This window comes from Malus domestica, chromosome 15 (assembly GCF_042453785.1).
Source record: "Malus domestica chromosome 15, GDT2T_hap1".
Classification (NCBI taxonomy): Eukaryota; Viridiplantae; Streptophyta; class Magnoliopsida; order Rosales; family Rosaceae; genus Malus; species Malus domestica.
Window position 1 is genome coordinate 27,544,836 of NC_091675.1, and position 27,570 is coordinate 27,572,405.

The 27,570-nt window shown below is 38.4% G+C and overlaps 2 protein-coding genes, 1 long non-coding RNA gene and 1 pseudogene across 3 annotated transcripts; 3 read left to right on the forward strand and 1 right to left on the reverse strand.

The window, feature by feature from the left end:
- Nucleotides 1–882: 882 nt before the first annotated feature.
- LOC139192432 (serine/threonine-protein kinase BLUS1-like) lies at nucleotides 883–2,234 on the forward strand (annotated as a pseudogene).
- Nucleotides 2,235–8,906: 6,672 nt separating this feature from the next.
- LOC108169583 (uncharacterized) lies at nucleotides 8,907–10,698 on the forward strand. Its single transcript, XR_001785849.3, has 3 exons — nucleotides 8,907–9,365; nucleotides 9,467–9,540; nucleotides 9,826–10,698. It is a non-coding gene; the product is annotated as an uncharacterized lncRNA (long non-coding RNA).
- A 3,100-nt stretch (nucleotides 10,699–13,798) lies between these two features.
- Nucleotides 13,799–16,962, forward strand: LOC103401506 (adenylyl-sulfate kinase, chloroplastic-like). Its single transcript, XM_070812919.1, has 6 exons — nucleotides 13,799–14,021; nucleotides 14,679–14,833; nucleotides 14,924–15,037; nucleotides 15,171–15,255; nucleotides 15,388–15,434; nucleotides 16,757–16,962. The coding sequence occupies exons 1-6, from the start codon at nucleotides 13,898–13,900 to the stop codon at nucleotides 16,853–16,855; spliced, it is 624 nt and encodes a 207-aa protein (XP_070669020.1). The 5' UTR covers nucleotides 13,799–13,897; the 3' UTR covers nucleotides 16,856–16,962.
- A 6,869-nt stretch (nucleotides 16,963–23,831) lies between these two features.
- On the reverse strand, nucleotides 23,832–25,455 carry LOC103401505 (uncharacterized). The gene is made up of 4 exons (XM_008340216.4): nucleotides 25,202–25,455; nucleotides 24,868–25,027; nucleotides 24,271–24,338; nucleotides 23,832–24,172 (listed from the first exon to the last, which is right to left on the reverse strand). The coding sequence occupies exons 1-4, from the start codon at nucleotides 25,421–25,423 to the stop codon at nucleotides 23,951–23,953; spliced, it is 672 nt and encodes a 223-aa protein (XP_008338438.2). The 5' UTR covers nucleotides 25,424–25,455; the 3' UTR covers nucleotides 23,832–23,950.
- Between the last annotated feature and the right edge of the window lie 2,115 nt (nucleotides 25,456–27,570).

Sequence of the window (27,570 nt, forward strand, 5' to 3'; positions counted from 1 at the left end):
CTGCATGAGCCTAAACTGCATGGCACAATGCTCCTGGTCTGCACGAGCATAAAAGGCAACACCAATGCTCCTTATTCGCATGAGCCTAAACTGCACGAACCAAAGCTCCTTGTCCGCACGAGCCTAAACTGTAGGACACAAGGCTCATCGCCTGCACGAGCCTAAACTGCATGGCACAACGCTTCTGATCCGCACGAGCATAAAAGGCGACATCAACACTCCTGATCCGCACAAGCATAAAAGGTAACACCAAATGCTCCTTGTCTGCACGAGTTGAAACTGCAAACGACACCAAACGCTCATTGCCTGCACGAGCTGAAACTGCAACACGACACCAAAAGCTCCTTGTCTGCACGAGTTGAAACTGCAAATGACACCAACACTCTTTGCCTGCACGAGCCTAAACTGCAAACGGCACAAAAAGAAAGTACCAAAAAAAAAATGTATTTGAACTACGTTACGACTTGATCTCTTCTTTGGAGGGGTACGTAGGCAGCTCGAATGTTCAATTTTTCGAGTTCAGTCACATCAAAATCAAAAGAATAAATGTTTTATTAAAGAAGGTCAATTTCATTACAAATTTATTTTGTTAAGAAAATTTGCAATTTTCTTTGTACAAAATTAAACTACAGTTTCTTCAAAAAAAAAAAAATTGAATACATATGTTATTACGTATTTAGAAAAAAAAAAGATTTCTTTTACATACATATACATACAAATATATATATATATATGTATATCCATCAGCAGCAAGCCTCTCAAAAGGAGGCCATCCAGGCCCAAGTGCCAGCCTCCAAGCCCAATCCGTCATCTCCCTTGCCCATGGCTTCACCATACCTCTTCAACCAAACCCAGATCTCTCCAAAGCAACACTAAGCCCAAACTGGCACACAACCCAAACGCAGAGCCCGTAGCCTCAAAACGACATATCTGAAGCACAAGTCCTCGAGCAGATGGGGAGGATGGGTAGCAATTCGAGGCTTCACTCGGCGAATCCGAACGACTACAAGCTTCTGGAAGAGGTCGGATATGGCTTCACTCGGCGATCTATCTCCCTTTCAATGAAGTCGTCGCCGTCAAGTGCTTGGATCTCGATCGGTGCAATAGCAATTTCGAGGATATCCGGAGGGAAGCGCAGACGATGAGATTAATAGATCATCCCAATGTCGTGAGGGCGTTTTGTTCATTTGTCGTTGAAAGAAACCTTTGGGTGATCATGCCATTTATGGCAGAGGGTTCTTGTTTGCACCTCATGAAAATCGCATATCCGGATGGGTTTGAGGAGTCGGTGATTGGTTCTATTCTTAAGGAAACCCTCAAGGCTTTGGTTTACCTTCATAAACAAGGTCATATTCACAGAGATGTGAAGGCTGGAAATATATTACTTGATAGTAATGGGGCGGTGAAGCTTGCCGATTTTGGTGTTTCAGCTTGCATGTTTGAGGCAGCTGATGGACAACGGTCAAGAAACACTTTTGTAGGAACGCCGTGCTGGATGGCACCAGAGGTATTGCAACCAGGAAGTGGATACAATTCCAAGGCTGACATTTGGTCATTTGGTATAACGGCGTTGGAGTTAGCCCATGGTCATGCACCATTTTCAAAATACCCTCCAATGAAGGTTCTTCTCATGACCATATAGAATGCCCCTCCAGGACTTGATTATGACCGTGATAAAAAGTTCTCTAAGTCTTTTAAAGAAATGGTTGCAATGTGCTTGGTAAAAGATCAAACAAAGAGACCAACAGCAGAGAAATTATTAAAACACTCATTTTTCAAGCATGCAAAACCTCCTCAATCTCCTCCTCCAAAACCAAAACCCTTCTCTCTCTAACCAAACAGCAGCTTTCTCTCTACAACCGAAACAGTCTAAAAGCCATGGACCTCAACAAAGCACCTGAACCGTTGAAAATCCTTTGTAGCTATGGTGGTAAAATCCTCCCCCGCCACTCCGACGGCACGCTCCGATACGACGGCGGCCACAACCGCGTCCTCGCCGTCGATTCCTCCATTACATGTACAGAGCTAATGGAGAAGCTTAAGGAGTTCAGTGGCTACTCTGTGGGAATTGAAGTGTTCATTGCTGAACGGAGATTTAGAGACCTTGATTGCCGTAAAGTTCGACGAGGATTTGGCGAATATCATCGAAGAGTACGGTCGAGCTTTTTCTCCGCCTCGTCCTCTGAAGATCAGAGCCATTCTCGCGCCGCCGAAATCCCTGAAGCAAATCTCGCCGCCGAGCAGCGGCGACTCGTCCCGTTTGAAATCGTCCTCCTCCACATTTTCATGTCTCACCAAAATTGCCGCCGTCCCAAGATTTGCAGTATGAAATCTATCCTTCCGCAGATCAATCGATCCACCCATCGATCAGATCACATCCCAAACGCCAATTTCGTACAATCCCGTACCACCAATGGCTCCTCCAAGTCTCATCGGTCCTCTGGAGCTCAGGACCCCGACCCCACCACCCCTAACCCAAAAGATTTCCATTTGCTTGTATCAATGGCTCCAGTTGTAGCAGAAGCATGTTCCGATTCAATCAAGCCGAGAGATGTTTACATTGTTGGTGTTGCAAGAACACCAATTGGTGGTTTTCTGGGTGCACTTTCATCTGTACCTGCCACCAAGCTTGGGTCTATAGCTATTGGGGCTGCTCTCAAGAGGGCAAATGTTGATCCAGCACTTGTAGAAGAAGTTTTCTTCGGCAATGTTCTCAGTGCAAACTTGGGGCAGGCCCTTGCTAGACAAGCTGCACTAGGTGCAGGACTCCCAAAGTCTGCGCATCAGGGTTGAAAGCTACTATGCTCGCAACACAGAGCATTCAGTTGGGTATCCATGATGTTGTTGTGGCTGGTGGCATGGAAAGCATGTCTAATGTGCCCAAGTATTTTGCCAAAGCAAGGAAGGGTTCTCGACTTGGACATGATTCTCTTGTTGATGGAATACTCAAGGACCTATTTGATCAGGACGACTTGACCCAAATTCAGACCTTCCAGCTCGTCCGCCCCGGCTCGTAGGCAGAGCATCACCATAACCAACAACAGCAAGAGATGAACAGATTCCAGAGAATGGTGGCTTGGGACAGCGGTGGTAACGGCGGACCATCGTCGGCAAGCGGGTTTATATTCAATTCGCTGCTACCAACACAGCAGGGTAGTACTAGTCCTTTGCAACAGCAGCAGCCGCCGTTGTTCGGCCAAAGTCAGTTCTTTTCATCGAGACCACCATCTCCACAACGCTGCGAGTCAACAGCACGAGATCCTCCGGTACAACGAATTGCCGAGCTCACTCGTTTAAGCGCAACCCCAATGTCAGCACCGCCGACGCTGACACTGGTAGCTCGCACAGCAATAACGGAAGTGGCAGCGGCAATGGCGTGTTCGGGGGCGCCGGCGAGTACGAGATTGACCTCCAGCTAAAACTCGCCCAGATCTGAGATCGGCGGGAACTCGATTCTGGGTGATGGGTTTGACTCGGTTTTGGAAAGGAATCAGACCCCCATCTCCAGCTGCTACCGCTCGTCAGATCTATAGGTGACCATCACCGTCAGATCCAACCAACGAAGATCCATCTTCCCTCCGTCACTCCTCCCACACCTCCGAGCGTGCCTGCGTCCAAACCTGCAAATCCCTGAGCTTCACGCCTGTTCTCCCGGATTTTCTGACCGCAGCGGATCCCGTCATCCTCCACCAACTCCTCGACTTCGTCCTCCCCTGCAAGTTCTTCCTCCCATCGCCAGAATTTATATAAAAAATATATATATTAAAAGAATGAAAATGGCAGGCACCACTAAAAAAAAAAAAAAAAAAAAGGGAAAGTAGTGGTGATCACCACCGAAAGCAAAAAAAAATAAAAATAAAAAAATAAAAAAAAATAAAAATAAAATAAATAAAATAATATATATATATATATATATAATGGATTGTAGATCTTCATCATTGAAAAAAAAAAGCATTGAGAGAAATAGAAGTCCATTTTATTTATTTTTCTGGAAATTTTACATAAATTTGCATTATACATACTTAAAAAAAAAAATCAAATCAAATTTACAAGAGGGGATCTTCAAGGACGATCAGGTGCCGCCTCACCACTCGGCAGAGCTCCAGAAATAAGAGGCGCCGGAGGTTGACTGTTTGAAGTCACACCACTCGACGGAACTCCAGGAAGAAGAGGAGCCAAATGTTGATCATTTGGAGCTTCATTACGCAGTACAGCCCCAGAAGAAGAAGGCAAATGCTGCTGGAACAAACCCACAAACCTCTGATGATCAAGTAAAATCTGACCATCAGATTCCTGCATCTGGTCAATCTTCCTCTTCATGTTTGTCGCATAGTTATGTGCGAGCTTATGCAATTGTTTATTCTCCTGCTTGAGCCCTCTAATCTCCTGTTTGAGACTCATCACTTCAGCCGCCAATGATTCAACTTGACGGGTTCGAGCAAATAGGCGTTGGGCCATATTAGACACAGAACCTGCACACTGCACACTGAGAGCCAGAGAATCCTTAACAGCCAACTCATCAGACCGTTTGGAAAGTAGTCTGTTATCTCTGGGAGTGACAAGGTTTCGGGCCACCACCGCAGCGGTCATATCATTCTTCACCACCGAATCCCCAACGGTAAGAGGACCAGTAGGGGATATGAAGGATGGGCGCCATATGTTGTCTGGAGAAGGCGGGACTGCCTCTTCACCAAGGTTCAAATCAAAACGACGGTCAGAGGGTCCAGACATTTTCAAAGTGTTGAAGAAAGAAGAGACCGGACAAATCAAGATCTTAGAAGTGCAAGAAGGGAGTTTTCACAAGCAAAAATTCAAGTGTGCTTTGAAACGAACAACGTGCCTCTATAAAAAATCAGCACTCGACGGGATTTCAGAGATCGAAGAGGCGAGCTCAAAATTCAAAGGGGCCAATTCAAAAATTGAAGAGGTGCTAGCTTTCTCAAAAGCTGGGCTTGCTAAAAAACCACGGGCGATCTTCCTTTCCAGACTTGTCCGCACTTGTCACATGCAACCTCTACACTCGACGAAGCTCAGAAATCGGAGAGGCATCTTGCTTTTCCAGACGCGTCAGCACCCATTACACGCAAACTCAGCTTTGCAGAAATCACGGGTAATTTGTCGAAGTGCCAATCCCAGATATCGAAGAAGCGCCAGTCTTTTTCAGCCGCGTCATCACCTGTCATATGCACACTCAACTTTGCGCAAATCACGGGCAATTTGTCGAAGATTTTCGGTGAATGAGAAAGCACGTGAAGTTTACTGTTCAATCACGCGTTAGTTGCCGACACGAGTGAAAGAATAGTACCTCTACAGGTATTAAGGGACCTCCTATAACTGTCCACCTTCACCTTCCATAGCAAGGCAAACATACAAAGCCTTTCTTCATCTCCAAAAATGCGTTCCCAACGAAACCTCTCGAGTCATTCAGTGTTCCTTATTCCTTGGGGTACCTCTGCAAACCAATGACTCCAAAGCAAAAGTATCTCATATCACCAGGGTAGAAAGCAAGAGTATCTCATATCACGCACTCTCCCTGTCCTTTCCTTTGTCCTTGTTCTTACCTGCAAAGACAAGGATAAAGAAAGCAATATGCCGGAACCTCCACTCAAACTCGGGTAAGGAACCGACTGCTTGGAACCCTTCCCTGATTGCCTACCTAGCACTGCTCTCGAGTACTCGTCTCCCACTGTTGCTGTACTTCCAAAGAAGTTGTCACATCTACCTGGAGAACAGATAAGGCAAGTGAAAATGATACCTTGCAGCATGTGGAGACAACGTGCAGAAGGAACAAGCAGAGAAGAATGCGGTCTGCACAGTCAACTCAGCAGAAGGAGTCCGAGTTGAAGAACTCGAGAAGCTGCCACATCTGCCTGAAGAAACAAGCAGAGAAGAATGCAGCATGCACAGTCAACTCAGCAGAAAGAGTCTGAGATGAAGAACTCTAGAAGATGCCACATCTGCCTGAGGAACAGATAAAGCAAAGGAAAATAATACATTGAAGCATGTGGAGACAAGCACAACAAAGCACGTGCCGATTCATCCGCTACTTCTTCAAAATCAAAAGTATCTCATATCATCAGGGTTGCAATCACTTTGGACGGTGAACTCGTTTTGACCCTCAAATTCTTGGGCCGACTTACTAGGCGTTGTGGGCTCCACGTGCCGATTCACCACCCTTGAATCGAATCCTTAAAGATCAAGTCACCAACTGGAAGAAAAGCCCATCAATCTTGAAGATCATACCGTTGACCAAACTGCTCAGGTGTGAATTAGAAAGATTGAACAAAGAAACAGGTTGTCACCTTTACCTCGTGCCTGCTTGCCATGTGTTCGAGTCAACCTTCAAGAATCAAGCCTCAACGGCCCTTGAAGAAGCTTCCAACCAAATTCAAGATCAAGCCTCGACGGCCCTTGAGGAAATCACAAGTCCGATTCAAGATTAAGTGTCTACCACCCTTGAATCAAAACCTAGTTCAAGAATAAGCTGTGGAAAATCAACAATTGGAGGAATCCAGAAAATCCTCCAACCCAGTTCAAGATCAAAGCTGTGGAAAGTCAACAAGCGCAACAAAATACGTGCCGATTCATCCACTACCAAAGCCAAAGATCATCTACCACATGAAGCTCCTTGTGGCCCAATTTCAACCTTCAAGATCAAGCCTCGACGGCCCTTGAAGAAATTTCAAACAAAAAAATTCAAGAACAAGCCTCAACGGCCCTTGAAGAAATCTCAAGCCCAATTCAAGATCAAGCCTCAACGGCCCTTGAAGAAATCTCCAGCCGAATTCAAGATCAAGCCTCGACGGCCCTTGGATCGACATCTACAGTAAGGGACTTCAAAACGCATCTCCTACACGTGACAAACACATGTATACGATGTGCCTTGAAGTGGGGGCATTTGTAGACATCGAAATTTCGGTAAATAAATGTTGACCGATAAATCAAAGTGTCAACGCTCATGTATTACATAAATTTTACACGTAGCGTGTGACTTAACGAAAATTGAAATGAGTTGGAAAAGTCATCAAATAGGACACGTGTCAACACCTGGCAGAAACGACTTATTTCATCTGGGATATTATATTCAAAATTAGGCCTTGGAAAATTCTATAAATACAAGCCTATTTCATTCATTTAAGGAACCAATTCAGATTACACCTTGAAGCTCCGAAGCTCTGAAACTCCGAAGCTCTCAAGCAAATCCCGAAGGATCAAGAAAGCCCCTTTTCATTTCTTCATCAAATCCTCCTTCAAGATCAAGACCTGACGGCCCTTGAAGAAAGTGTTCTTCATTCATCCGTTCATCCAAGATCAAGCCCCAACGGCCCTTTTGATCAACAATCATCCACCAATTCAAGATCAAGCCCCGACGGCCCTTGAAGAAAGTGTTCTTCGTTCTTCGTTCATCGCTCTTTCAAGATCAAGCCCCGACGGCCCTTGAGGAAAGCACTATCGTTCATCATCCGTTCATCCAAGATCAAGCCCCCACGGCCCTTTGGATCAACAACGTCGACAAATCCACACACATCCAACCGTTCTTCAAGATTAAGCCCAAAAGCCCTTGAAGATCTGTTCATCACTGTTTCTTTAAGATCAAGCCCAAAAGCCCTTGAAGATCCGCTCAAATCCACTCTCAAAGATCAAGCCCACGACCCTTAAAGAACGTTCATCCAAGATCAAGCCTCGACGGCCCTTGGATCAATCGCACATCCACAAATACACACCTTACGGAGATCGAATCAGAGGATCAAATTAGAGAGAGATTGTAACCCAAAATCATCAAACACAAATATTTGTTTGTGCACGTTGTTCTTGTCTCTTTCGTTTCAGGAATTTTCCGTGTTCACAACCTTACATTTTGTTGACTACACCCCCACATACTTAATACACCCCATATTTACTTTTTAAATTAAAAATTTTCTTAACACATCCCACGTATTTTCCAATACTACCCTCACACCTCACATCTCACATCTCATACACCCCACACCTCACATCTCACACACCCCACAATCTTCATCTCTTTCAAACAAAAGAATAACCACATTTTAAAGACAAGAAAGATGCATTAAATTGTTGTATAAAATCTCCATCTTGACGTTTGATTTATAAACATCTGTCAAATTTTCTTGAACAATCACGTTGGATTCTAAGAAGCCTGATGGACAAATGGTAGGAATTGTTCTTATAAGGTCATGTCTGTTCCAAGTTCCAACCAACCAAAAAACATTGAATTTCTTCATTATCAAACAGCCACAAGAATATTACATTTAATTACATCTTAAAATTTTACAACATTTTTCAGTTTTCTTCCTATTTCTTGGATTCCAATTAGAGTTGGGCTTTGCAAAAAGTCAAATTTTTATTCCATTATTTAAATAATTTGTTGAATGTGAAAACCAATGAATGAACGAGGAGCATAACTCGATTTTTTGTTCCGTTCATCAAAACATATTATTTCATCAACTTATTTGTGCTTTTAGGGTTTTGTTCTACAATAGAGAGTAAGAGTAGCTATGAGGGCTTGAGTTGTGACGACCCATCCCTTATTTTCTATGTAATTTCTCCCCGAGTATGTGAATTAACATTTAGGCCCTTGTTGGCAAGTGACTTGGACATAATTGTTCACTCTTAAACTATTATTCTCGCAATTGTAATTAAATTATACTCGTTGTTACAAGTGTCAGTTAATTTCATCAATGTTAGAAACACTATTTTGGATAGATTTTTCTGAATTGCTTTTACTATAGGAAATCTGAAAATCCTTTTTTTTTTCTTCTTTTAAAATTAGATATGTGTCTCCCCAGTCAACAACACACTCATTTCTTTTCCACCAATCACTCTCCTCCATTCTTTTTCCTGGTTTCTCTCCTCACCACCTAAATAAATATTTTTCCCTCTTCAAAAGCCACCAATCAGGTTACTCACTCACACCAGTCACCAATCAAAAATTCAAAAAGCAATTTTCTCTCTCTCTCTTCTTTCTCTCTCCGAAGGCACTCTCTCATTCTCTCACTCTGCAACTCTATCAAACAAACACTAAACTTCACCGATGTGACCTGAAACTACACCATTGTGTTCCTCTCACCTCCACAAACACAACCATACCACTGGATCATGTGTTCACCGAGTTTTGGACGTTGAACTCAGAAGGTCCGAACTCAATGAGCTTGAGTTCAACAAGTTTCAGGCCGATTCAAGGAGTTCTAAAGGTCGGGGAAGTTTCCTTTCAACTTCCCAAGGCTCCTAGGACAAGTTTGAGGAAGTTTTGATGTGAAACCACCCAGTTTCAAGAAGTCCCAGTTTTAGCCGTACCTTTCAAGCCATTTTCAGGCCACCTCCGTCCACTTTTTGGACTCCAAAAGGTATAATGTGATTCTACACTTCATAAGCTTTATTTCCATATAAATTTTGTGAAAAAATGGTTGAGAAATGAAGAAGATATGAAGGTTTAAAAAATTTCCAGTTTTTGGCGAGTTCAGATTGCGGCAACCGGCGAGGATGACCGGAGAAGACGACGGAATATTCTAACGACGTCAAGTAATGTCGTTAACTTCTATTAAGGTTTTAACGGAATATTCTTAACGGCTATTAGACCTCTGTCAGTCTTTACCTGCGCATGGTGGCACATGTGGCCGTGCCTTGGCCCGCGCATGAGGGCTCGTCTGATGTCCAAAAATTATTCTGAAAATTTGTATAGGTCTGTGACGTCGAGTAGATTGATTTCATGTATTTAAACCCTAGGTTTGAGCAAACTATGAGGGTTTTATTCAAGTTTCCGTATATGTGTTTTAATTAATTTAAATATAGTTATTTCACATATAGGGAAAACATATCCCGAGGACTTAAGGGGTCAAGCACGGCTCGGGGGCTATGATCCGACGACGTACTTGTGAGTAGGCAGTTTGTTTTTATACCTATACATAATTATAGTTTCCATAAATGCGTATTTACTTCACTTTTACGCTTATATTGCCAAGTATGGTTATTGTGATATAATTGTGATAAATGCTGCTATATGATTGGGATATTACTGTCATGACATTCATACATACTTGTACATGCTCATCTTGTTACTCCCGATGTTAATACTCACCCCAAGGCCAGGGTCAGTCATTCACGTGTATGTTCATATATGCACCGTTTGCTCACCTTGGATCCAAGTTACGTGCCAGTCCTATTGTATAGTTTGCATTAGGCAATTGCGACTTGTATGTGACCGTGCTCTGCACTAGCCTTCATGTGATTGTAGTACTAGAGCATCTTGATTACACCCAGTCTTGTTCATGTTAGAAATTATCTGTACGAACTTGTGTGTCAGCTTAGATGGATGAGCACTTAGTTATATTTGATTATCACATGATTATATTACTGTGGCATTTGATACATCATGACTTGGCATATTTCTGGTTACAAGTGTTGTTTTACTGACCCACTCAACTTTGTTTTTCGCCCCTCCAAGACCTAGATAGTTGTACTCTTTGTGGTATTCGAGGAACCTTTGGCAGTTCTGACATTATCTTTGATTTAGAAGTATGAACTTATCCATTGATGTGTAATAAGTGTACTTTAACTACTTTGACTACTTCACTGTAGTCTTACTATCTATTATGCTTTGAATAATTGTAGTGGGTTCTTCCCACACTGCGCACTCTTTCATTGTTTAATTTAAATTAGTTCTAGTTTGGTTTTAATTTATTCACTTTTTCACATCACTTACCTTTATGGTTACGTCACCTCACGGTAACGGCCATCATGCTTCGACCTCCTAAGGTCGGGGTGTGTCATGAATAATCATTTTATATTAGAGTTACAAGTTGTTTAATATTATATTTTTAAGTGAGATATATTCAACAACATATGAGGTGTTAATAAAAAAACCCTTATTTTAACCATCTAATCAAAACTAAATAGAAATAAATGAATATAGGTAATTAAGTAATTACATGAACACAAATTTTATTGTTGTTTATGTGAACCTCACAACCATATATTAGAGCAGCCATATTCAAAAATAAAAAGCTAAATGACCCTTCATCTCCCTTCTCTCGCCACATTCCTCTCTCATTATCTCCCATTCTTTTTCCGTTGCTGATGTCACAAATTCGGGACGGGCGTGGTGGGGATGGGTTTAGAAGGACGAGGCGTGTAATAAAAGCATTTTCGCACTCGCATGTGGGTTTCACAACAACTATGGATGACGCCCAGGACCCAGATTGCAGGACTAAGGCTAAGCTCCTTCTTCAACTTCTGTGCGGTACAAATTTGCACCCCTGGATGATATACTTTTATTTGAGGCAATTGAAGACGGGGCTTGCTTTTTACCTTTGGCTACTTCAATTTTATGATTCAATACCTTGTAGTTGTAGATGACTGGTTATGTTATCCAATTACTACCGACACCATTTTTGATGAGTGGAATTCGTGGATTTCTGGAATGGAGAGACTGTTACAATTTACAAGTGACATTTCCACTAACCAGGTGATTTGTAGAAAGGCACACTTACTGAGTACACCGCTCACAATATTAACTTAAAGCATCCGTCAATCTCTTCCCCATTTGACACCTCCACCAAATCTTGTGGGTGTATTTTTCTTACCACCCTCAAGTGATGGTGATGCTCACTTCTTTATTTATCAACGTTGAACGAGTTCAAATTTCAAAATCTGTGTAGGATGTTAAGTATATCCATGGTTCATGTTGGATGAATAGGAACAGAGGATAGGTTTAGGATAATCACAATCACAAGTGTCCATTAACAAACGAAAGTCACCAATTAGTGCCTTGTATGTCGATTACCACCACAACTCTCAATTGGTTCCACCACGCAATCACCATCCACTTACACATTTTGTGCCACTTACGATAGCTACATGTTTGGTCCACGCATCATTCATGCCAAAATTGGATTATGAAAATTGAAAAGTAAAACAACAATGCGTCAAGTGAGTTGTCAAGTGACATGGCCTTGTTCGATTTGCCAAATTCGATAGGATGAGGCTAATTGACTTGGATTGGAATTTTGTTTGTTGTTCGGTGGAGTTTTGTGTATCACGGATCGGATGTGAATTTTGGATTCATATTCAAAGTAATTAAGATTTTTGAAGCACAACCTTAGCCAAATTTCCAAGTCATGCCACCAAACATGCTATAGGTGTGCTAGGAGTTTGAGAAGAATTCCTCAAATTTTAGAGTTTTTCTATTTGAACACTCGAATTCTACATATTTAGAATTTTGAAACTGCTCTCATCATGTGAGAGCAGTTCCACCGGAGGTGGAATAGCCCAGCATCCAGTCAAAAAACCAGGCTAGGACCTTGTCAATCCACTCCAGCCCGTGGAATAGATTGGCACCCAGCCCAAGCCAGTCCACAGGCCGGCCTAAAATCGACAGAGGAAGGAGACGGCTCATCTAACGCCATGCTAACGTCATGGCCACATCTCTCTCATCTGGAACCCCATTCGACGCCTAGAACCCCATCCCGATCCTTGGAACCCATCCCGATGGAGCGAGCGGGCTTGGAGGCAAGGGGGGAGGTTGAGGTTGTTGAGCTTGATCTTGCAGAAGCATGGGGAGAAGGAAGGGTGAACGACGGAGCGAGCGGGCTTGGAGGCGACGGGGATCTTGAGAGCGAGATTGCCCACTGTGACCCGCACAAATGGGCATGGATCCATTTTTCACCAGCAAAATAAAATCAAAGGGGGAAATGCTAATGCGCCTATGCCTCTCTCCCTCTCTCCCTCTCTCAGTTGAGTGTTGGGGCAAATGGTGTTGTTGCTGCCATTGATTTCTAGCAAGTGGGAAGAAGAAGAACGAGAAGAAGACGACATGAGTCAGAGAAAAAGGAGTCGGAGAGAAAAGTCAGAAATTAAAAAACCAAATTATTATTTTATAGTAAAAATTAATAATATTTTAATAAAATTGACTAGGCTATTTTTTGTTAGGGGTAGAGATGTTTTGGTCTATTACTGTTTACTGTGGTCTATTACTGTTCATTTGAGTGGATAAATGTGCTGGGTGCTGGCGCAAAGTCTTTATGGGTGGAATTGCTCTGATATGCATGTATATTTTTGAATGAAAATAATAATAAAATAGGGGCAAAAAGTAAATTACAGAGTTGAGTTCCCATATAATTTTTTTCTCCTTCCCGCGGAAAAATGGAGTTATGAAAAGGGCACCTAAATGAGGAAGGCCATGGGTCTGATTTCCAATTAGTTCTCTCCTTCCTGTCAGTTCTTTAGATGCTGGACTTGTGTCTTCTTAACTAATAGAGAGTAATCACTTAGTAGTACGGTCTAATAGTATTCCTCTTTGTTTATAAGCAAGATGTGTTTTGTTCAATTTTTGCCAAATGCGAATTTGAATCATATTATTACTACTTGTGAGGCTAAACACACTCTTTCAGCTTTTAATGTAGACAATATCGCTTGTTAAAAAAAAAAAAAAAAAAAAAAAAACAGAGGGTAAACAGGGGTAAAATAATTTTATATAGGAAAAGAAAAACTGGAGTACATGACAGGCACCCAAACTTCCCACTAACTCAACCACAACAATCCATCCTAGTAGCACGCTCCTTCTCTGTCTACCGTTTCTCCGACCTCATCACCGGAAAAAGAACAGGTATGGTTCCATTGGATTAGTCTGATTTGTATAAAAAAATTTCACTTGTGTTAAATATAACTGATTAATGATCCATGCTTTAAATTATGGAGGATGTTAGCATAATTTAAAGGTTTTATTTGGCAATTTGGCATTAAGGTGAAGAAAAATTCTCAGTCCATGAGCATGAGTAGTGTTACTGTTATAGAATGTTGTAAGGTTATCTATTGGTTTCTATGGATGGATTTGGGGTTCTAATTTAGTCCAACCATCTAACTAGGTAGAAATTTGTACCAGATGTCAACCATGGAGAACCCGGAAAACATTTTGTGGCATAAGTGCTCGGTGGAGAAACTTGATAGGCAACAATTACTTAAGCAGAAAGGCTGTGTCATATGGATTACTGGTTTAAGTGGTTCAGGTTTGTTTCTATTCTCTTTTGCTATACGAAATGTTAATTGGCGTCGCAGAAGCAATCTTTGTTATCTGCACATGCCCACAATGTTTCAGCTCTTTTCTTATATAGGTATTCTTTTGCAAAATTTGTTATGTTGTTTTTTTTTTTCACAGTTCTGAAGTTTGTAAGTTTTGGCTGTTTTCTGTTGTGCATATTTTAATATGGGAATTTGTGGTTTGTAGTTAAACTTGCGTAGAAGTAATCATGCTGATACGGCATATAACCCTTCTGGCATTATGCATCTCAATAACCAGAAGGCAAGGTGATGATACCTGCATGAAAGGTGGTGCCATCATTTGACCTCATCTTTCCCTTTCAAAGAAATATGTCCAAAGAGGATAAAGAAAAAGAAATTGACTAGTATGAGTGCATTACTTATCTCACTGTCTCTCACACACAAACACGCGCATTGGAATGGAAAGAACTATAAAGGAAGAACTATGAGAGAAGAAATTTAACACATTAACTTTCTCCCCAATTGGAAGAATTTTAAGATACAGACATTTTGAGATTGCTTGGTACAACTTTATATACTGCTGAAATTCTTTCTATTCAATTTGTTACTGCTTAGTTTACGCAATCTCATAACCAACATTATCATATCTTGGTCTTTGAATTTAGGAAAAAGCACTGTGGCATGTGCTTTGAGTCAAGGCTTGCACATGAGAGGAAGGCTAACCTACATACTTGATGGTGACAACGTTCGTCATGGTCTAAACCGTGATCTTAGTTTCAAAGCAGAAGATCGTGCAGAAAACATACGATCTAATGATTTTGTAGTTAAATTATTGGCTTTTCCCTCTTCTTTTTTTTTTTTTTTTTCTTGTATCCTTTTACTGATTTAATTCTAAAAAAAAAAAGCCGAGGTAGCTAAGCTCTTTGCGGATGCTGGCGTCATTTGTATTGCTAGCTTAATATCTCCCTACGGAAAGGACCGAGATGCTTGCCGTGCATTATTTCCTGAAGGAGATTTTATTGAGGTATGTGGTGTCTTTAACATGAGGAATGAATTCAATCCAAAAATATAACGGATTGAATTTGGTTTGAACAAAAGACAAGAGGCTCTATCTTGCCAGTGATGACTTATAAGCTGACAAAACTCACAATTCTCAGGTGTACATGGACGTGCCGCTGCACGTGTGTGAGAATAGGGACCCAAAGGGACTCTACAAGCTTGCACGAGCTGGAAAAATCAAAGGTATTTTCTAGAAGTTTGTATTTAATGCCTATCCAGTGCCAAATTATCGTGTGGCATTATTTATTTCCCCTCCCCAGGGAAATTAGTCTTACCAAATAATAAGCGGTGAACAATTTCTTTGGCATTCTGCAGGCTTTACAGGGGTTGATGATCCATATGAGCCACCATTAAAGTGTGAGGTACGTAAAATCATGCTTCTGTGTCGAGTGGCATTCCTTTGCATTTTTTTGAATAAAGTAATTACTCATCAGACAGAGAAGAGTAAAATAAATTAAAAAGAAGGAAAAATTAGTATCCGGTTCCTAGTTCTTATTGTTCATTGACTAAGACCTTATTAGTTCTCAAATTTTGATTCAAGTCCCTAACATTAATGTGATAATGAATTTACATGCTTATTATATAAATTTTTAATATAAAAATAGTAATTAATTTAGGGTTTAATACTCACACCCCTATTAAACTTCTAATTAATTTTCAATTCAAACATTTCCAAAATAATAAAAAATTAAATTAAATTAAGTTTGTACCTATTAGTTTTTTTTTTTATATATATAAAAAGATTCTTAATTTTTTAATCTTAAATGTACCCATTCATATAATTTTTCAATTTTTTTAATCTTAAATGAACCCATTCTCAAATATATCAATTTGTTATATGTAAAATGTACCCTTTTTTAATATAAAATCCATTCAAATTTTTTAATCCATGTTTAAACTTATATGGGTACATTCTTTTTCGTTGATTTAAGAATGTATCCATGTTTTGGTACAATAACTTTTTTTGTTAATTTTGGTTAATGTACCCATACATATATGTGTACACACACACACAATACAATAGAGAGTATAATTTATATTTTATTATTTTTAATCCCATAAATTATGGATTTTATTTAAAATCTCATTAATATAAACAATTACAAATTTTAATTTTTAATTTTTAATTTAAAAAAATATAGTAACTTATATTATTACATTAGTGTTAGGGACGTCAATCAAAAACTAAAAACTAACAAGGTTTCAATCAAAGAATATTGATAGTTAGGGACCGCATCTAAAGTGTCCCTAAAAAGAAAGATCATACTAGTGTGATTGGCTTTGGTGGTGTCGAGATATACGTATGCAGTTCTAAAGATCTGCCTTGTAGTCTGAAACGAAATTATATCCACATCCATCTTAGTGGTAGTAACATGTAAGGAATTTTATGTTTGAGCCATCCCGTGGAATACTAATTTTCTATGTAGATTCAGAATGGTTGAACGATCCAAATGAAAATGGGTTGAGGGGTAAAAGTGTGACTGGCACCATTTCACTAGGCACCATCTCACTGAACTTTTATTAGAGTTTATACTGGACCATGAAACAATGAAATCAAGCTTGTAATTTTCCCTATGTCATTCATGTCCTGTATTTCCTTGTTTTAAGTTTACTGTTTTCTTAGTATGCTTTCATCGTTCGGATGTTAATCTCTTACGCTGGAGTCCAACTTATTGATTTGCAGATAGTATTGCAGCAGAAGGGTACGGATTGTGTCACCCCAGGCGAGATGGCTGAAACCGTGATATCATATTTGGAGGAGAAAGGGTATCTGCAGGCGTGATAGAAGAAAAGGTCTTTAAAGTTGGTTGGTTGGTACCAGTTGCGGCCTTTCCTGCAACGTAACATCCTACAAAGAACATAGTTTTACCAGGGAAGAAGTAAAACGAAGATGGAAGTGTAAGACTCATGTTGAGTTGTCAATTATTATGAATCGAATTACTTGAAAGACAAATAACTTGATCTTCAAGATATTTGACTTTTAATGTGATTCAATATTGGTTGGCAAGAATCATGGAACCAAGATATATTTAGTTGACTAATTGAAACCCTAATTAAGTAGGACATATTGTACATGCCTTGGTGGGACAACATTAAGAATAAATGGTGATTTGGTATATTCCTCTAATTACTATAATAGGCGGAATTAGGGGAACCCTAATCACTATATTAAGGGTGTCCCTGCTTTCACAAAACACACGTTCCATTCTGAGCAAACCCTATTATTGCTGGAACACTTCCGCTTGTTGAAAGTAGAAGACTCATTTGTCATCCGCAAGAGTCATGTCTTCCATATTCCAAAGATAAGTAAATTGTAATTGATTTATTGTAATTTTGGTTTATCAAATCTGTGATCCTAATCTCTTGTTGTTCTTATGATTTCAGAAATATCTTACATGTGGTATCAGAGCCACACAACAAGCTTAGGGTCCGATATAAAGGAATAAGCAAAATAATTTGTTTATTGAAGATGATTCACATACTAAAGAAAATTTGCTTATCGTTTTGATTGGATGCCTCCTACTGTTCCATCTCATGAAAAATTTGTTTTGATGCTTCCGCAATTTTGTGTTGGTATGCAATTATTTTCGTGGTTAATAATATATGGATTGGTCTGGGGGTGACTATGCATACTGCTGCCTTTAAGTAGTTTTCATGAAATTTAATTATTTATTTTTCTTGTTGGCTCTCATTTAATTATTAAGAGTGGGTTTGTTTTGGTTCGATTAATCGCGCTCTTGTAATATGATTCTGGGAGTTTTCTTGCTTCCACGTTTTTTCTTCTTGTATGGATATGATAACCTTGTACTGCCGAGAAGATTGTGTCATCTATGTTGTGTTTTCTGCAAATTTTTTCTTGCAATTTTTTTTTTTATCACGTTTACCTGGGCTTCAAGATAAACTGAAATTAGGTATACAACTCCAATTAGGTTTGTTGTATGCGACTTTATTGACTCCTATTTGATAATTATGAATTGATAATTCATAAATATATATATATATATATGCAAGGTCACTATTGTTTTCGGTGAACGATGACCTAATCTTATCTTGGTTAATATTTTGATTTATTATATATTTTTTCTGATTATTAATTTAGTTGATAAATATTACCGTTTCCTATTTGATTAAAAAAAAAAGGAGAAAGGGTTAAAACATGAAAACAGTAAATGATTTCTCCCCCGTGTGAGGGTTTCTGTTCATCAATGCCCAGCTTACACCAACCTCCTTCAATCACTGTAATGCTCGAATGAAGCTTGAAATTTCGGGGAATTCCTGCGAAGGTATGAAACTGCTTTTCATAAATTATTGCAATTTGGTTGGATTGAAATTAAGCTTTTGGTTCCAACTGAATTGATTTTGTGATATTATAATTGAGAAGTTGAAAACTATCTTGTTGTTTCTGAGCAAATATAGTGTTTTCATTTGGGATTAATTCAATTTGCAGTTTTCGACTCTCATCCTTATAGTGCATATGCAAATGAATAAGTTTTGGTTCTTGGTTATTTCTCTATGAAGTGATGGTTGCTTCTATTATTGCAATGAATATTACTTTTAGTATTCTTTGAAATCGAATGTCCGTTTCAATTATGACATAGAAAAGAATAAACGTTACTTAAGTGTTTTTATGTGACTGATGTAATTTTGATATGAAAATCATTCATATCAATAATTTCCGTTTGATAAGACTTCCCTAACTTCAATAACATATAAAATTTTGTCATGTCGTAATACTAAATGGATTTTAGATGCTGGTATTTTTTCACGTTTTTTGGACCAGAAATGGATTTATGGTAAATTTTTAAGTGTGATACCATATTGCTGGAATTCTGCAGACTTCCGCAGAATAGTCTGCTTGTGATATTATTTTGATATACCAACGCAACTCCTAAATTCATAAAATTTTAGTATGATATACATTGAGATATTTATTTCAAATCTGGAAATTTTGACGAGCATTGGTTTGAAAATGAATTATTGGTGAATTTTTAATCTCGGGACTGTCCTGCAGAATTTATGCGGTTTCTGCAGACAATTCCATTTCGATTTTATTTTTAGCCCACTTTTAAAATAGGAAAAAATCATGGAATTTTGGGTAATAATAAATCTACATGTCTACTTTATTTCTGAAAATTTTCATATGCATTGGAGGAATATAGAAGTTTTGGTGAATTATTTAGTCTCGGGTATGTTTTGCAGAATTTCTGTTGTTTCAGCAGCACAACTTATTTCAAATTTTTTTTTAGTACACTTGTAAAATCTTAAAAATTATGAAATTTTGGGAAATAACAGATTTTTATGTTTACTTTATATCTGTAAATTCTGATGCATATCAGATAAACAATGAATATTTGGTGAATTTGTAATCTCAGGTATGTACTGAACATTTTCTGCTGTTTCTGCAGCAACTCTCTTTTCGAATTCATTTGTGGCTCACTTATAAGATTTTAAAAATCATGAAATTTTGCGAAATAGTAGTCATATATGTCTAGTTCATACTTAAAAATTTTCATGACAATCTAAAGAGAATTGAGTTTTTAGTGAATTTGCAAACTAAAGTAGTACTGCTGAATTTTGGTACTTCAAAACTAGTTTTGTTATGTGATATTGTTTCACTCATTTGTGCACATTTATTGGTACCGATTATTATACAAGGTTATGGTTCCAATATGTCCTTATTATATGCAAATTCTTAATACTAATGAATTTTATATAGACAACACTGATTAAATTTTGATTTAAAGATGTATTGGTTTGTTTTGATTAAATCAATGTTTTTTTTGGTCATCAATTCTGATTATGATGATTGTCTTTTGAGAGAAAATTGGAAAGTGGCATCAGTTTACTAATTGATCATTTTGGTTCCTATCGAATAACTGAATAACCATGTTTCCTCTTTCGAGAACTCTATTGTTCAATGTCCATAATGACATACTTTTGTGTCTGATTGAATCTTTTGAGAATCATTGAATATCCAACAAAACGGCTGTTCTAAAGGATTATTTTGAAAAATCAGAATTCTAATTTATATGGTGAATACTTTTGTCCCAATGGGAATTTCAGGAAAACACTCACCAATTATAAATTAGTATTATAGCAAATCATAAAGTACTTCTAACATATTTTCATCTGGCCAAAGCTGTTGAAGCTATATGTATTTTGTGTATTTTATGTTTTGGCTAGCTATGCAGGTAATTTCTTTGCATGATTAGTTTCTGCCCAAAGGTGTAACAATCATGCAATTTGAAGTTGGTTCGATCCACCACAACTCGACTACTTCCATGATGAATCTTGCAGAATCAAGAATGAGTAGGTAAATTCGTCAATCTTTTGCCTTACTTTTCTCTGAGTTCTAAATTGGATTAAAATTGATGTTATTGAGATATCTAAGTGTTTATTTTAATCGACTTTGTTTTAGAATTAAAACATAAATTTTGAGTTTGGATTTTCTGATTAGGTTTCATTTTAATTTATGACCTAATCTCTAACAAATATGTGAGTATTCTCTCATACACTAAAATAAAATAAAATTTGTATTCATTGCATAATTTTTTATGGAACTTTTTTAATTCTAACCTACTTTAAAAAAAAAAGGAAAAAAAAAACATTATGTATTTGATCTTTATTGATTCAACTAGCCTGTATTTTGTTATAGGAAAACCACTTTTCTCTAGTGTTTAATCTTGCAATTTTGAGTGTTTGCCCAAGTAGGAGAAATAATGTATTATGGGCTTCACACTCATCATTTTTTGCATGCTTTTAATGGTCATAGTTTTGGTAGATAAAACGTACATTATCATACTTGTTTATATTTTATTTGTTATATATGCAATTAATCTTGTAGGAAATTTAAGAAGGGTTAATTAGTATATTCTGCTCAAAAGTGTTTTGCTTGTTAATTCTTGTATGTTGTTCAAGAAATTGGACTTGTGATTTATATGTTATTGATGGATAATTAATCTGCTCAAAAGTGTTTTCTTATTCAGTACAACTATAAATCAATGTATAGTGAAGCATGGAATTGACAAGATGGTATATACTTCATCTGCTCAAAAGTGTTGAAGCTATATACGTTTACCCTTGTATTTTATGTTTTAGCTATGCAAACCTAATATAATTAGTTTCTGTCCAAAGATGATTCTAGAATTATATGCTTTTGATGCATTAGAAAACATTTAGTTAAAGTTTTCTATTTCTGTCAGATGTTAGATGAACAAAACTGACCAAATGATTTTGTATAGTTTTTCAGTCACAAGAGTCACCTCCCTACAGATATCTAGAATAAAGATGTTGAGCTCACAAATTTTATGTTTTAGATCTCATGACTAATGTTTTGCTAATGGGAGTATTTGAAAGGTATATGTTTCATTTTGTAAACATTGACAAAGTTTTTGTTTTTTACTCTCTTAATCAGTGGGAGTAATAATAATTTATATAATTTTGTCTCTTTTAATCAGTGGGAGTAAGTGATTACCTTTTGTGTTAAAATTTTGAAGTGTTAGTGGCTGATACTTTAAGAGTAATTTTGTTTAAATTTTTGTTCATAAATTTTAATGAGAAATCCTAATCTCGTTATTATATCAGATTGTTTAAATTGACAGAAATTCGTGCAAAGAACTCAATCTAGAGTTCATTTTGTTTAGTGAAATTGATATTTGGTTCATCGGTTTCAAACATCATGGCATAGTCTGCAGCTGTATGCTTTGATTGAATGTGCATGTGATTATAGAGCACAAATGCAGAAAGATATGCATTTGGATTTCTATAGTTCTACATTCAGTTTAAGTAATAGTTGTCTTTTGAGGGATAATTGTTGTATCTTTGGTTCAGTGATCACTGTGATTCTTGTTGCAATCAAACTATTGGTATTGACACTCAAAGTGGGAGAATGTAAGACTCATGTTGAGTTGTCATTATTATGAATCGAATTACTTGAAAGACAAATAACTTGATCTTCAAGATATTTGACTTTTAATGTGATTCAATATTGGTTGGCAAGAATCATGGAACCAAGATATATTTAGTTGACTAATTGAAACCCTAATTAAGTAGGACATATTGTACATGCCTTGGTGGGACAACATTAAGAATAAATGGTGATTTGGTATATTCCTCTAATTACTATAATAGGCGGAATTAGGGGAACCCTAATCACTATATTAAGGGTGTCCCTGCTTTCACAAAACACACGTTCCATTCCGAGCAAACCCTATTATTGCTGGAACACTTCCGCTTGTTGAAAGTAGAAGACTCCTTTGTCATCCGCAAAAGCCATGTCTTCCATATTCCAAAGATAAGTAAATTGTAATTGATTTATTGAAATTTTGGTTTATCAAATCTGTGATCCTAATCTCTTGTTGTTGTTCTTATGATTTCAGAAATATCTTACAGGAAGTTATTTTCTCGTTCCCTGCAGCTAGGAAATTGTTCGTTTCCTGCATAATCCAGTTCCTTCCATCGAGTTAATTAATCGATTTATTTTGTTTGAAAGCTGCCTTGCGCAATGTGGCTTTCGAACATTCAACTAGCAATAAAGTAGTGGAAGGGAAGTTAGGGGAGGAATTTCATGTTTTCAGTTTCATTGTGGAAGGGAAGTTAGGGGAGGAATTTCATCTTAGTGGTAGTAACATGTAAGGAATTTTATGTTTGAGCCATCCCGTGGAATACTAATTTTCAATGTAGATTCAGAATGGTTGAACGATCCAAATGAAAATGGGTTGAGGGGTAAATGTGTGACTGGCACCATTTCACTAGGCACCATCTCACTGAACTTTTATTAGAGTTTATACTGGACCATGAAACAATGAAATCAAGCTTGTAATTTTCCCTATGTCATTCATGTCCTGTATTTCCTTGTTTTAAGTTTACTGTTTTCTTAGTATGCTTTCATCGTTCGGATGTTAATCTCTTACGCTGGAGTCCAACTTATTGATTTGCAGATAGTATTGCAGCAGAAGGGTACGGATTGTGTCACCCCAGGCGAGATGGCTGAAACCGTGATATCATATTTGGAGGAGAAAGGGTATCTGCAGGCGTGATAGAAGAAAAGGTCTTTAAAGTTGGTTGGTTGGTTGGTACCAGTTGCGGCCTTTCCTGCAACGTAACATCCTACAAAGAACATAGTTTTACCAGGGAAGAAGTAAAACGAAGATGGAAGTTATTTTCTCGTTCCCTGCAGCTAGGAAATTGTTCGTTTCCTGCGTAATCCAGTTCCTTCCATCGAGTTAATTAATCGATTTATTTTGTTTGAAAGCTGCCTTGCGCAGTGTGGCTTTCGAACATTCAACTAGCAATAAAGTAGTGGAAGGGAAGTTAGGGGAGGAATTTCATGTTTTCAGTGTCATTGTGTAATGAAGTTGGACGTCTAGATAGTTGTCGTGGATGCTCGTGCTTGATTGGATATACAAAAAGTTTATGCTGAGGTGGCTGGGGGGATCAAAACAGCGTCGTCTTGATCCTTTTATTATTGTCCTTTTTACGGCCTTAACCCTCACAAAACCTAAAAGCCAATTTTCCTTGCACAATTCTTTATCTTTCTTCCTTCTTAATTTACGGGAAATCTCTCCAGAGACAGAAAATGCTTCCTTCTCAAGCTCAATCGACAGACTGATCTGCCCGCTCAACTGCCCTGCACTATTAACTTGATGCATGATCTCAGCTATGTGGATAAATTAATGAAACATAACAATGTACTGGTAAGTGAAACTAATTGCGGTAAGACAGACAAACAGATAAAAAGGGTGTAAAAACAGAAAAGCTGCCGGCTCAAACTCGCCAAATCGATCTCATGAATTATCAGGTAACAAAACGTCATGTCTATTTGCCCGTCTAGGATTTCTATGTGACAAATCAAGGTGAGTGCAACGATTAAGGCATTTCAACGATTGGATTTCAACTTCATTTCTTTGGCAATACAAGGTAGCCATTTCTCGCCCCTGATTTTCTTCAGTTGTGCAACTCTTTCCTCTTCTCTTTTTGCCGCTGCTTTCGCCGCTGCATCTTTCGCTTCTAGCCTAGACATTGATGTCTGGCATTTGTCTCTTGCGGCAGCCAATATATCTTTCCCATCAACAGCAACAGATTGGAGTTGTCGTTTAAACTGCCAACAATTAGGCAATACAATAAACGGATAAGTAGCTATTGTGTAAACAATAAATCTCCTAATGCAATTGAGAACCCGGGATAACAAATCAAGACCTTCTTCGATTTCTCATTAATTACTTTTCCAGGTAGAATTCTTGGTCTCCTTCTCAGCGGCTGTGGATCTGGCAGCATTCACATAACTTTCAGTTCAAGCTCACAGTTTAGCAATGGGCATGAAATACATCAGTGGGTTGGCACCAGAGAACGGCCAACTTGCCAGTGCAAAGATTATGAAAGGCATGTTGAAATTCACTAGTCATCTCATGGTGGAAGAACTTGACAGAAAATTAGTAGTAACTACCACAACGCCAATTGCATTGAAGTCACAGCCTACATGTGCCTAAACCCTAGACCATGAGGCCTCATTTGGTGTCTACGATTGTCTTAGATTGGATAACTCGCTAGAATCAATGAATGTTGAATGAAAAATGGACGCCCCACTTGCATATTTTGTCCAAGCAAAGGTAGAAGATCGCGAGGGATAAGTTTTCCTTCGTGACTAATCCATCTTCTACCCTCAACTGCAAGTTGGTATCCAATTCTTCATCAGCACTGAATCTCAGAAGTTATCCAAATTCAAACCAATCCTACACACCAAACTGGGCCTAAACCCGTTGTTTACAAACAAAGAGTTTGATGGGAATCACTCACCTACATGATCGAACACAATCCCAGGGGGAGCATTTTTGAACAAGCGAATACAACCTTCCTCTTCATTATGCCCCATAGGCTCATCATCTGGGAAATGAATCAGGGGATCACTAACAATCTCCAAATTCTTTCCTATTATTTCATCCAAAATCTTTTGTGCCTGCCAACAAAGCTTCTTACCTTCAGTTTCTACACAATTAAATTCTCATCTTTTATCCCACAAAATGCTTATTTCACAATCAAATTAGTAAAAATAAAAATAAACCATTAAAAAGGAAACCGATTGAAAAAAGTGAAAATAAAATATGGGGATTGATTGATTGAGCTGGGTGACCTTGATTTGGTAGTGCTTGGGAAGCTGCTGCTGCCGCTGGGTTTTACTCTGCTTGTTATCTCCGCTACCGCCGCCGCCATTATTTTCGGTAGCAGAAACTCCGTTGACGAGGGAAGACATAAAAGAGGACGCCCCCGCAGCGGCTGAGCTGATGGCTGCTTTCCACTCCAAGTCTCCATCTTCCTCGCTACTGCTGCTGCCGCTGCTGTTGCACTCACCCATTTCTCTGTTGAAACCAGTTTCGGGTTTTAGAGTACAGCCGAGTCTCGACCTTATAAGCTTTAGGCCCATTCGCTGTTACTGGACTGAGCCCATTTGTGAGCTTGGACTACCATTAGGGTCATTTTGTATTTGTTTGGATGAATTGATTATTATTATTATTTTTTTTTTAACAAACCATATTATATACGCCAGAAGGAGAGTGGGCTAATTTCGTGTACCGTACTGTACTAATTTCGTGTTAATTGATAATTATACCAAATTGAAGATATTTAGTTTGATACTGATATTCAAAACTACTATTACCATATTGTACTGAAAATATATATAGAGCCTTTAAACAAAGAGATTCCCATTTTGAAAAAAACTTGGAGATTAGTTGTGGGTTCACACCACATCAAACTTCAACGATTAACTCATTTATTTTTCAAGTAGTACTTTATAGATCATTTTTACAAAATATTAGCTAACTCGAAAATTTGAGGCATCTAATTGAGTCTGACTATACCAAATGCCTTCATTGATTTAGCGAACTTGCCAAACCATGCTCTTGGTGACTGCTTTAATCCATAAAATGACTTTTTTAGCTTACATACCTTACCCTTGTTCATGTCTGTTCCGGTACATCCTGCTGGAAGCTCCATATAAATTTCTTCAATCAAATCTCCATGCAAGAATGCATTTTTTACATCGAACTGTTGAAGTGGCTAGTCTAGGTTCGCTGCCAGGGACAATAGAACTCGAACAATATTGATCTTGGCTATTGGAGCAAAGGTGTCCGTGTAATCTATGCCATATTTTTTAGTGTACCCCTTTGCCACTAGTCTTGTTTTAAACCAATCAACAGTTCCATCTACTTTGTATTTCATTGTATAGGCCAATTTACATCCCACAGGTTTCTTGCCTGCTGGCAAGTCCGATAGTTCCCAAGTAGCATTTTTCTTCAGCGATCTTAGTTCCTCATTCATTGCTTCTTTCCATCTAGTATCAGCTAAGGCTTCTTGCACATTGTTAAGAATATATACAGTAGATAATTGATTCATAAACGACTTATTTGATTCAGATAGGTGACAGGTCGACACATAGTTGTTTAATGGGTACCTCACTCTCGAGTTATTGGTTGGTTCACTCATCGAATATTTAGTTTTACACTTAGGGTTTACCTCATAAATGGGTTTAGGAATACCTCGATTAATCCTTTTCGGGAGACTACGAAGCGGTGGTCCATATGGAGTAAAAGGCGATTGGTTATGAGAATCACTAAGAGACGAGTCAGAATGTACTATTTCTTCTACAACCGCGGGTTCCAACTGCAAAGGGACTAAGAGGGTCGTGTTATCTGCTATCTTGGGCTCGGTAGCCTACCGTTCGGTGGTGGGTGGATACACTGCAGCTTGCTGCTCAATTTCATAATCAAACATATGAACTTCATCACCTTGAAACTCCCCCTAAAGTGAGGACTCAGAGGAACCAAAATACATCTCTGTTTCATGAAAAGTGACATCAGCAGTGATAAACATTTTCTTGGTTGGAAGGTGATGGCACCGATAACATTTATGAGTTGTAGCATACCCCATAAACACACATCAAAGAGCTCGAGGTTCAAGTTTGTTTTGCCTTTGTGAAGAGTGCGTGTGGACGAAAGCCACGCAGCCAAGAACAAGAGGGGAAAGGTTAAGGATCGGCGGGCAACTGAGTAGAGACATAAGAGTCTGAAACGATGTTTGAAACATGAGAGTTTGAGAGATAACCCGATTAATAAGGTAGGCAGTAGACGTGAAGGCATCACTCCAATAATAGAAGGGAAGACGTGACTCAAGAAAAGAAGCACAAACCATTTCTAACAAGTGTCGATTCTTCTGTTCAGCCACCCCATTTTGCTGAGGGGTATACATGCATGTGGTTTGATGAACAATACCATGCATGTCAAAGAAAGACTGGGGTTCAGAATTAACATACTCGCATTCATTATCATTTCGAACCACCTGAATTTTCATATTGTATTGTATCGAAACCATTTTGTGAAATTTCTTAAAGTCCATACTAACATCATTTTTTTTATTTTAACAAAGTAACCCAAGTCATTCTCGTACAATCATCAATAAATGTGACAAACCAATGAGCTTCACCAAGAGAGGCGATTTTGGAAG

Coding starts and splice junctions, on each gene's coding strand:
- LOC103401506 (XM_070812919.1), top strand. CDS start 13,898: ATGTCAACCATGGAGAACCCGGAAAACATTTTGTGGCATAAGTGCTCG. Junction 15,038..15,170: donor CTGAAGGAGATTTTATTGAG/GTATGTGGTGTC, acceptor CACAATTCTCAG/GTGTACATGGACGTGCCGCT. Junction 15,256..15,387: donor ACGAGCTGGAAAAATCAAAG/GTATTTTCTAGA, acceptor GGCATTCTGCAG/GCTTTACAGGGGTTGATGAT.
- LOC103401505 (XM_008340216.4), bottom strand. CDS start 25,423: ATGGGTGAGTGCAACAGCAGCGGCAGCAGCAGTAGCGAGGAAGATGGA. Junction 25,028..25,201: donor CCAAGCACTACCAAATCAAG/GTCACCCAGCTC, acceptor CTTTGTTGGCAG/GCACAAAAGATTTTGGATGA. Junction 24,173..24,270: donor TTAATGAGAAATCGAAGAAG/GTCTTGATTTGT, acceptor AATTGTTGGCAG/TTTAAACGACAACTCCAATC.